At 39.7% G+C, this 11966-nt stretch overlaps 1 protein-coding gene across 1 annotated transcript; it reads left to right on the top strand.

The window, feature by feature from the left end:
* Positions 1-1718: 1718 nt before the first annotated feature.
* LOC118484206 (extensin-like) lies at positions 1719-2672 on the top strand. Its single transcript, XM_035980203.1, has one exon. The coding sequence runs from the start codon at positions 1719-1721 to the stop codon at positions 2670-2672; it is 954 nt and encodes a 317-aa protein (XP_035836096.1).
* Positions 2673-11966: the final 9294 nt, after the last annotated feature.

Consider the following 11966-nt stretch of genomic DNA (forward strand, 5'->3'; position numbering starts at 1 on the left):
GGCATAATAAGAGATATCTTACTGATAGTATAACATATTTAAGGCATATTATCTCAGGAAACTTGCATATGACTATTATGGTTACCCGTAACGCTCTTTTAACGTTCGGTTCGGTTTATGTAACTAGTTTGCATAAATTGACCGAAACGGGTCAAACATTATCATTTTTGTCTCAAAATCCAGAATGTATTTAGCATACCATATTATACAAGTATTCAAACTTGTCGGGTCTAAATCACGTTCTATCTGGTCTTCGCTTAATCGTGCGTTTGAACCGTATCGTCCTTAAAACTAACCGGTCTAAGCTTAGGCTTAAATAAAGATCCGTTAGGAATCTAATAGGTTATTATAAACCTTTGTTCCAGAATAGAAGAACCAGTAAAAGCTACCTTCACTTGCTAGTTGTGATTTATACTTACCAAGGTAAATACTTTTAACTTATTTTCCCTATACGGGCTTGGGTTACGGTATATAGAATACCGCTTGATCGAGCATCAAATCTTACCTCCTTGGGTGGTTAATTGAATAATTTGATCGGCTCGTTTAAACAGTCTTGTTTACTTTAAGCCTTTGGGGGATTAATGACCATGTCCCGGATATCCTTGACATCATCTTACGAGATGGCCACGACCAGAGCACGAGGTGTAGGCGTACACCTGTCAGTGTATAACTCATTATTGTGGTGTGTCTATTGATCTTTAACCCGGACAAGATCCGGGCTACTGAACGCACAAGTAACATGTAATTCGTTCACAAGATTATAATAAATAATTATCCCGAGTTATAAAAAAATGTTTTGTGCCTTGAGCATTCAAATCAATTTTCAACCTTTTCAAAATGAGTCAGTTAAATTGTGTTTACCAGTATAAACTGACGTATTTTTCCCAAAAGGTTAAGTGCAGGTACTACACCTAATAGGCTGGCTGTCTTCTAGAGCGTCCACAATAAGTCTCGCAAGCTTGGATGACAATAAATCTGTTGAACAATATCTTATTTTATTTTGATCCGCCTATGGATCCGTTTCAACTATTAGTGATATTTGATATTACACTCTATTGAAGTTGAAATGAATCTATCTTTGCTTCCGCTGTGCATTTATATATTGTGTTGTTTGTCTATGATGATGCCAACTACGTCACTATACTCCCCACCGGGCCCACCGGTGACACGTGGAAATTAGGGGTGTGACAGGTTGGTATCAGAGCCAACTCTGAGTGAATTAAACACTAGCCTTTTGTGTTTAATCTCAGTTACACAATTGCACATTCCTCGATTCTCGAGTCTAGACAAAGAACTTAGGAAATATCCAAAATTGTTTTAATTTCTAACTTTGTCTTATATATATTTTGTTGTGTCACTTATTTGATTTTTGACAGGTTCACAAAATGCCGCCACGTATGAGAGGAAGAGGAAGGGGACAAGGAGCATATGCAGCCCCAAACGACCATGAAGCCGGACCTTCGCACAGGCGAACACCTTCAGGCTCCCATAACACAGATACTCAAAATCTGTGGAGGTCTTTTACTGAACCCGCAAGGCACTCGGTTTCACTGAGTACCTCACCTTCTATCCCACACTCCTTTGGGCCTCAATCAGAAAATGAGCCCCACAACTCTCACCAGTCCTATATTCCTCTCCAAGGACACCAATCACCCTTTGACCACCCATCACCTGTTTTCCAAGGCCTGTACAACCCCGCTGACTACTTTGATGTGCCTATGGGTTTTAACCCACTTGGACCAGAAGACCATTTTCCTGGTGACAATGCGATGGATGTCGATGAAGATACCGATCCCTCAATGCCACCCTCTGGAACTCCGAACCACCCTATCGAGATTTCTGATGGGTCACCTTTTGTGGGATCACCATACAATGGTCCCGACAGCTTTGAGGAGAGATTCAGGCAGCATGACTGGGTATTTACCCCTAGTTACCATAACTCTCCCCTGCACCAGCCGCAACACAGCTCTCCCTTGTACCCCCAACAACAGCAGCCACAGCAGCAGCAGCAGAATCCTTCTGAGGATTCCCGACTTGTCGCGGTCACTCCACCGCCGCCACCACCTCCGGTTTTGCCTCCTCCGCCTCCGAGGCGAAGACGAACGAACGCACGAATTTCCGCACGAGGGGGAATACGCATCGGCACCCTTCCACATTCAGGTAGCAGCCGATACTCGCCACTTCACGAAGAACCAGAGATGGGAGAATCTTCACATCCCGTCTCAGAAGTAACTTCTGCACCAATCGCGCCACCACCACCACAGGATTTCGGAAACCCAATCCCTGCTTATACTAGCGCGGCAGCATACAATCCCTTCGAGCAGACGTTCCCCACAAGTTATGACTTTACAGGGGATCCCTACTGGGTAGCTGCGAACTACAACTCTCTCAATCCGGAAGGTACTTTTGGAGGTCCCTGGACTACGGGACAATCGACCTATGGATACTCATCATATGGATATCAGCAGCCGCAGCCTCCGCAACCACCGCATTATCCGCTACCACCGCCGGCACCGATGATGTCGCCGCCACAAGTTCAAGAAATCCTTCAAGGGATAAATGATGTGCAACGAGAGATGCGGCATGAATTACGGGAAGATCGTCGGCATAATCGTGGGATGTTTAAGAAGATGGTGGATTTAATCAAGGGAAAAAGCAAGAAGGACTACTAAATCCTTTGTTTGCTAGTTTATTTTGTCCCTGCGAGGATATTTATTCTGTACTCTGCCCCTGCGTGGGCACATTTTATTCCTTCCTGTTCTACCCCTGCGTGGGTTTGTTTGTTTCTGTTTGACCCCTGCATGGGTTTGTTTGTTAGTTTAGCCCCTGCGTGGGTATGTTATTTGGGTAAAAGTCCCATTTAGGGCAAACTCGTGTTAGTTAATTTTATTTGAAATGGTTAATTTAAGTTTTTCATTTTTGAATTATATGCATGAATATAATGTACGAATAAATGAAAAATAGCAATTATTATTTTAATTTACCATTTTAATAATAAGAATCTTAAAAAGGTAAAACCTAGCTTGAATGTCATATTAAAGACCTGGCCAAAATGGTAGAACCTGTTTAAAAAGATTCAAATCTCTGTTAACATCTGTAAACATGTTAACGTTCTTGGCTAGTGTGATCCGCAAAATCACACATGTCACCCTTTTAATAAATTATCCAAATTTATATTCTACATATATATATATATATATATATATCTGATTGTGACATAATGCCTACGGGTTATAACTAATGTCATATAAAACAAAAAGGCAGCCGTGGTTTATAGACCCCCTACCAAGAAAAGGATTGATTGTTTTAATTATTCAAATTTTAATCCTATAGAATCTAAATTAAAATTTAGAAATTTGTCCAAGTGACTAGGCCTATTGTGCCAATATATATATTTCATTCTAGGGTAAAGTAGCTAATAAAAAGTCCTGAATGAAATTAATTAACAAATTAACTAATATGGCTCTTATTTACCATGGTTAATAAATCATCAAGAACGATAACACTGTTTAGGCTTCTAAATAGACCTTGTCCTTACTTTTATGTAGCACCTAAAGCTACATGGCTAAGTCTGAGGAAGTAAACAGTCATCCAGAGGAAGGCCCAGATAACACTAAAATACATATAACTGGTGCGGAGCTGCAAGCATTAGTAGAGAATGCTGTTACCAAAGCCATTGAAAGGCAATATAGTGAATCAAATAGGACCCGAAGTAGGACCCGGTCCGCGCCACATTCCAAGACCAAGGTTCATTCGGAGGCTCATAGCAAACCGCCCTCTAAGAAAGATGTATCTAAGAAAGATGAGCTCAAGAAGGATGATGAGCGACATTTATCCAACCAAAACAGTATCCCGTCAAGGAAGGTCGAGCATAAGCCAGAACCACGTGATAAGTCATGTACATACAAATACTTTGTCTCATGTAAACCCCGGGACTTTACTGGGGAGAAGGGAGCAGTAGACTGCATGACCTGGTTGGACGAAATGGATACGGTAGTAGATATCAGCGGATGTGCTGATCGGGATGTAGTGAAGTACGTATCCCAATCGTTCAAAGGGGACGCACTAGCGTGGTGGAAATCTCTCTTACAAGCTGCCGGAAAGGCCACACTTTACAGTATGTCATGGGATCAGTTCGTAACCCTTATTAAAGAGAATTTTTACCCATAACATGAAGTTGAAAGGATCGAGTCAGACTTCGTATCTTTGGTGATGAAAAATCTAGACTGCCAGGCATACCTCACCACTTTCAATACTCTATCTTGATTGGTTCCATACTTGGTAACCCCAGAGCCGAGAAGGATTGCCCGTTTCATTGGGGGTTTGGCCCCTGAGATTAAAGCAAGTGTTAAGGCATCGAGGCCTACAACTTTCAGATCAGTAGCTGATCTATCCCTCTCTCTCACCCAGGACGTAGTCAGGTTAAGAGCTCTTAGGAACTCAGAAGAAAATAAGAGAAAGCGTGAGGACGATACCTCACGAAGATCAGATAAGAGACACCGAGGAAATGACGACCACAAGAAAGGGTTGGGATCTAAGAAGGATAGGCAACAATCAGGGGATAAGCCCAAATGTAAAACTTGCAAGAAGAACCATTTTGGGAAGTGTCGATTTGAGTCGAAATCCCAGTCTCTCGCGAGGCCCTATGGAATCTGCAGATCCACAGATCATAAGACCTTGGAATGTAAGAAGCTGAAGGATGCAACATGTTATGGTTGCAATGAGAAGGGGCACATTAAGTCTAATTGCCCAAAGAACACCAAGAAAACCGAAGAAGGGAAAAAGACCAACGCAAGGGTCTTCAAGATGGACGCTAAGGAAGCTGTTCAAAATGACAACGTGATTACAGGTACCTTTCTTGTAAACGATATTTTTGCTAGAGTATTGTTTGATTCTGGAGCAGATAAGTCTTTTATAGATAATAAGTTCTGTGAATTGTTGAAATTACCTGTAAAAGCCTTAAGTGTGAAGTATGAGGTGGAATTAGCTGATGGGACCATAGAAACCGCCTCAACTGTTTTAGATGGATGTGTTATATCCATTAGGAATCACTCTTTTCCATTATCCTTACTTCCCTTTAAGCTAGCCGATTTTGATATAGTGATAGGTATGGATTGGTTATCGCATAACCAAGCCCAGATTGTGTGCAACAGAAAGCAAGTGGTAGTTAAAACTCCGTCCGGTGAGTCACTCACCATCTAAGGAGATACCCAGCATGGATTGCCTGAGCAAGTGTCCATGCTCAAGGCATCCAGATGTCTGCAGAAGGGTTGTGTCATTTACATGGCACAAGTTACTGTTGATGAGCCAAAGCCAAAGATTGAGGATATCCCTGTCATTTCGGATTACCCTGAAGTTTTCCCGGACGAACTACCTGGCTTACCGCCGGATAGGCAAGTGGAATTTCGAATTGACATCATTCCGGGTGCGGCGCCAGTAGCGAGAGCACCATATAGGTTGGCACCAACGGAGATGAAGGAGTTAAGGACGCAGTTAGATGATCTGTTAGCTAAAGGTTTTATTAGACCTAGCTCATCTCCTTGGGGAGCACCGATTTTGTTTGTCAAAAAGAAGGATGGATCGATGCGTCTGTGCATCGATTACCGCGAGCTTAATAAGGTCTGTCACGGCCCCCGGCCCGGTTTGACCCGTTCCAGGAGCCGCGGGACAGAAATCCTGCGGTACTTTGTTTATTGTGAGTTTAGCAGCGGAAATTTTATTTACAGGATCGTTTAAGCTAAAAACTTTTCCCGATTATTTTATTTCACAATTCGGGATAAAACCCTGATAAATTACAATAGTAAGATTTTCTGGATAAAACACATTTCTTTATTTTATACTGAGCCACTATCTTAAGCTTGAAATGCTTCCCTTGCATTATTCCTGAATTACAGCAGATCACCTGAACATGTTTGGAAAAGATTTTGTCAGCGGGGAAATACTGAGTGAATTATTCTAGTTGCTGAAAATGACACATCTGTTACAATAGTGTTAAGATCTTTTACAATGTTTCTGATATCAACCAACTACCCACAGTACTTTACCACTCGACCCATTGGCCCACCTGTCCAATGGTGTCTGTGATTATGGTCATATCACCCAATGGCTGCCCCAATGGTGATGATTATCAAGTAAAGTGCACAATACCCCACATACCGGCTGTAACTTGGTGATTATATAAACTTAATCACTGTAATTTATAATTCTGGAAATAATTTGGAGTATTGTAAAACAGTTGATAAAAAGAGAATAACTCACATTGCAGATTTAGTACTGACAGAATATGATTTTAGCCCTGTTAACCTAATTTCAATAATAATGCACACAAAACAGGGTTAGTGATCAATACAACAGTCACGATATCTCACGAGATCAAATTCTCACAATGAACGACAAAGTGCGATACTTAAACTCATTTATCGAATTAACGACAAACGACAAAGTATAATACTTAAACTCATTCATCGAATTAACGATAAACGACAAAGTATGACCCAATGTGGGCGGCACTTAAACATTCTTTGGATATATTAATCTCGGAAACTGAATCGTAATAGCGATCGAGTAATTACCCTGTTCTGCGGCAGCACTTCGTGATCGTGTGTGTTTAATTTGTGATATAACAGCCTAACATCGATGTACAGAACGAATTCGATTGACGTTTTAACACCAACAGTCGAATGCCAAGGTCGGCTATTTATAGCCCAAATTTCATGTTGCTTACGGACCGTATGACCTAACCCTTACGGTCCGTAAGGCAAGCTGGTAGGCTTACGGTCCGTAAGGACTAACCCTTACGGTCCGTAAAGGTGCGGCCTAGCTTGTAGATTAGCCTAGTCAGTGGCATAGACTTGGTGAATCAACAACATTCGAAATTCAGTATATACAACGCATAATTTAAGATAATTATCGAATAGGGTTTAACCCCCCTGAGTTTTAGGGGCCCTGATCCTGATTCCGATTATTCCGGAAATTTTAGGGTTAGTGCGGAATTACTTGGGTGTCTCAATTAAGGTTTCCTTATTGACTAATTATTATTCTAATTACTAATTTTAATGATAGTTGTTACATCCTCCCCACCTTAGGAAAAATCTCGTCCTCGAGATTCATTGAAATAGATGAGGGTACTTGCGCTTCATTTCTGATTCCAGTTCCCAAGTATATTCCGGTCCTCTCTTTGAATTCCATCTGACTTTCACCAGTACTCGTCGCTTGTGTTTGAGAAACTTGATCTTTCGATCTTCTATTTGAAAAGGGTTTTCTATGAATTTCAGTTTTTCATTTACCTCTATGTCTTGAAGAGGTACTACTAGAGATTCGTCTGATAGACATTTCTTAAGATTGGATACATGAAATACATCATGTACTCCAGCTAGTGCCTCTGGTAATTGTAAACGATAAGCGACTGGTCCGATTCGTTGAATCACTAGAAATGGTCCAACATATCTGGGACTTAGTTTTCCTTTCTTACCGAATCTTACAACTCCTTTCCAAGGAGATACTTTCAGCAGTACTTTGTCTCCTATTTGGAATTCAAGTGGTTTGCGACGATTGTGTGCATAGCTCTTTTGGCGATCTCTGGCTGTTTTCAATCGTTCCTTGATTCGAGTTATCTTGTCTGTGGTTTCTTGCATAATTTCCGGACCTGATAATTGACTTTCTCCTATTTCTGCCCAACATACAGGTGTTCTGCACTTGCGTCCATATAGTGCCTCGAATGGAGCGGCTTCAATACTTGAATGATAACTATTGTTATAGGAGAATTCAATTAATGGTAAATAGTTATCCCAATTACCCCCAAAATCAATTACACATGCTCGGAGCATGTCTTCTAAAGTTTGGATCGTCCTTTCACTTTGTCCATCGGTCTGTGGATGATATGCAGTACTTAGATTAAGTCGGGTTCCCATTGATTCTTGGAAACTTGTCCAGAAACGGGAAGTGAAACGACTATCTCTATCCGATACAATGGAGAGCGGGACTCCATGTAAGGATACTATCTCATCTACATACAATTTGGCTAACCTTTCCATACTAAAGGTTTCCTTTATTGGTAGAAAATGAGCTGATTTGGTCAATCGATCCACGATTACCCAAATGGCATCATTACAATTTCGAGTCTTGGGTAACTTAATAACAAAGTCCATTGTTATAAGTTCCCATTTCCATACAGGCATTTCTAACTGTTGTAGTAAACCTGAGGGTTTCTGGTGTTCGGCTTTAACTTGTGAACAGGTTAAACACTTAGATACATATTCGGCTATATCCTTTTTCATTCCTATCCACCAGAAATTCTTTCTTAAATCTTGATACATCTTATTGTTTCCTGGGTGTATGGTATACCTAGATTTATGAGCTTCCTCTAAAATCTTTGATCTTAAATTTCCCTGTTTAGGTACCCAAATTCTGTTTTTGTGGAATTTCCAAATTCCATGATTTCCTTGTTCCAATTCTTTTAGGTAACCTTTCATTCCTTCGGCATCGTCCTTGATTGCTGTTTTCTGGATTTCCTTCACTTGTTCCATTAAATCTATTTGTAGATTTATTCTAAGGGCACGGACTTGCCTTTGCTTTTCATGATACTTACGACTTAAAGCATCTGCTACTACGTTTGCCTTTCCTTCGTGATATTGAATATCACAGTCGTAATCACTTAAAGTCTCCATCCATCTTCTTTGCCTCATGTTTAACTCTTTTTGCCCAAATATATATCTTAAACTTTTATGATCTGTATAAATAGTAAATTTACTTCCATACAGATAATGTCTCCAAATTTTAAGGGCAAAAAATATGGCTCCTAGTTCTAAATCATGAGTTGTATAGTTTTCTTCGTGCTTTTTCAATTGTCTGGAGGCATACGCAATTACCTTCTTGCGTTGCATTAACACACATCCGTATCCTAGTTTTGAAGCATCGCAATATACTTCAAAATCTTCTGTTCCTTCTGGTAAAGCTAAGATTGGCGCATTGATTAATTTCTATTTTAAAATTCTAAAGGCTTCTTCTTGTTTTGGTCCCCATTCAAACTTAGTGGCTTTACAGGTTAGCTTAGTTAATGGTACAGCTATCTTGGAAAAATCCTTAATAAATCGTCTATAATAACCAGCTAAACCTATAAAACTTCTAATTTCCATTGCAGTTTGCGGAACCTTCCAGTTGGTAATTGCTTCTATCTTAGCAGGATCTACGTGAATACCTTCGTGATTCACCATGTGTCCTAAGAATTGCACTTCTTGTAGCCAAAATTCACACTTCGAGAATTTAGTGTACAACTTTTCTTTTCTTAACAAAGTTAAGAGTGCATGCAAGTGCTGACAATGCTCGACTTGACTTTTGGAATAAATGAGTATATCGTCAATGAACACGATCACAAATTTATCCAAATATGGTTTACAAATCCTGTTCATCATGTTCATGAATGCAGCTGGGGCATTTGTTAGTCCAAAGGGCATGACTGTAAATTCATAATGACCATACCTAGTTCTAAAAGCAGTTTTAGGTATGTCTTCCTCTTGAACCTTTAATTGATGATATCCGGAGTGCAAGTCTATCTTAGAAAAATATTTAGCGCCTTGTAATTGATCAAAGAGATCATCAATCCTAGGTAATGGGTATCGATTCTTAATTGTAACCTTATTCAATTCTCTATAATCAATACACATTCTCATTGATCCATCTTTCTTTTTCACAAACAACACTGGTGCACCCCAAGGGGATCAACTAGGTTGTATAAATCCTTTGCTTAGTAATTCATCTAATTGCTTCTTTAATTCTAGCATTTCGGTAGGAGCTAATCGATAAGGTGCCTTGGCTATCGGTATAGTTCCTGGGATTAGATGAATCCTAAATTCTACCTCTCTATCGGGTGGTAACCCAGGTAAATCTTCTAGAAAAACATCTGGGTATTCTGAGACTACAGGAATCTCCTTAAGTTCTTTTCCTTGAGTACAAATGATTACTGAAATCATATATACTATTCCTTGTTTCCGTTCAGAATTAGCAACTTTCATTACTGATATGAACTTCAGTGGCCTCCGAGGTTTATCTCCTGCAATCTTAATTACCTCTCCCGTAGGTGCTTGAATTCTATAGAGTTCTTATCACAAATGATTTGAGAATGGTTGGCTATTAACCAATCCATTCCTAAGACAACATCAAACTCGGCTAGTTTCATAGGTAATAAGTTTGCAACAAATTTATGACCTGAGAGTTCTATTTCTACTTTTTGCAAAACCTGATTAATTTCTACTGAATTCCCATCTGCAGTTTCGACTGTAAAAATCTGCCTAACGGTAGTCAACGGTAACTTAAGAGCTTGACAGAATGAAGTATTTATAAAACTTTGGTTTGCACCAGAGTCAAATAATACTTTTGCATAAACGTTGTGAACTAAAAACGTACCGGCTATCACATCCGGAATGAGCTCTGCTTCTTGAGTGGTTAGCTGGAAAGCTCTGGCATTTTTCTTAACAGTTCCTTCAACTGGTTTGCCCTTGTTATCGGTGATTTTGTTCAGTTTGGGGCATTCGGTTTTGTAATGTCCTGTTTCCCCACAGTGAAAACAGATTACAGTTTTCTTCTTACAGTTTTCTTCACTATGGCCTACAGATTTGCAGAAATTACAAATTGCATTGCATTTTCCAAAATGTTTCCTTCTGCAATTTCTGCAAAATGGCGGGGTTGAAGATTGTCTTGCTCCTTTCTTCTTGAAATTACTACTATTACCCACCCTAAATCCCTGGGTAATCTTTTGAGCCAATTCTTTTTTCCTATCTTCATCTCTTGTGCGTATTAGTTCGTCGGTTAGGGTGTTAGCTAATTCTACTGCATCGTCAATAGTATGAGGTCTCGCAGCCTTAACGATATTGCGAATTTCGCTAATTAATCCCCAAATATATCGGGAAATGAGTACCGGTTCTGGCGAAGCCAGATTGGGTACCACTCTCGCATATTCAAAGAATGTCGAAGTATAACTACGACAATCTACCCCTGTCATTCGATGATTTAGGAACTTATTTGCCATCTGTTCCTTCTCATACTCAGGACAGAATTTTCTTTCGACAAGATTCTTAAATTCTTCCCAAGTCATAGCATAAGCCACCCGTCTTCCTTTTGCTTGCAGTACTGTGTTCCACCATTCTAGTGCTCCTTCTTTAAACAAATTTGAGGCATACATGACTTGATCTTCTTCAGCACATTTACTTATTGCAATCACTGCTTCGGTTTTCTCTAACCATCGCAGTGTTGCAGTTGCTCCTTCGTTGCCTGCAAATTCAGCGGGTTTACAAGCAAGGAATTCTTTGAAAGTGCAACCAGGTGTTGCAGCTTTTCGTTTCTTAGGGCGCGGCGTGTGCTGAGATTCATTATCATGATTAATATGATCATTGCCCCCGTTTATACTATTACTGAAATTATCCTCAATAGTATGTCTACTAGGAAATGATATGTTGCGGCTCGTTTGGACTTTTTATAGCAGCAACGAATATTGGAATTGCGTTGGTTATCCCTTGAGCAACAATATTTTCAATATCTTGTTTGGTCATATATTGATCTTCTGGGTGATGCTCTGACTGATTAACTTCATTTACTGGTTCGTTATCATTATTTGCCATCTGATAATAATTTATTATGAGTAATTAGTAATTAGCAATTTATACAAATAATCAGACAATTCATAACACATAAAGTCAAAACTTATCGATTTCTCGATTCCATTTTATATCAGTATAGTATGCATCAATACACACCGATATTTTACAACGTTTTATTCGTTATGTTACAACTGGTTTCACTATTTACTTTTACTATTACACAACGATAGTTTTATCATCTTCTTATCTCTCGTTATTTGATATCCTAAAAACGAAGTTCCCTTTCATCATACTTCCAGGCAATCTGTCCCCCTATCTCCCTAATTCTATTCCCTGCATCCATCAATTCTTCACCGAAATGGCGAAGTTCAGCCA

This window comes from Helianthus annuus, chromosome 11, assembly GCF_002127325.2.
Source record: "Helianthus annuus cultivar XRQ/B chromosome 11, HanXRQr2.0-SUNRISE, whole genome shotgun sequence".
In the NCBI taxonomy this organism is placed as follows: domain Eukaryota; kingdom Viridiplantae; phylum Streptophyta; class Magnoliopsida; order Asterales; family Asteraceae; genus Helianthus; species Helianthus annuus.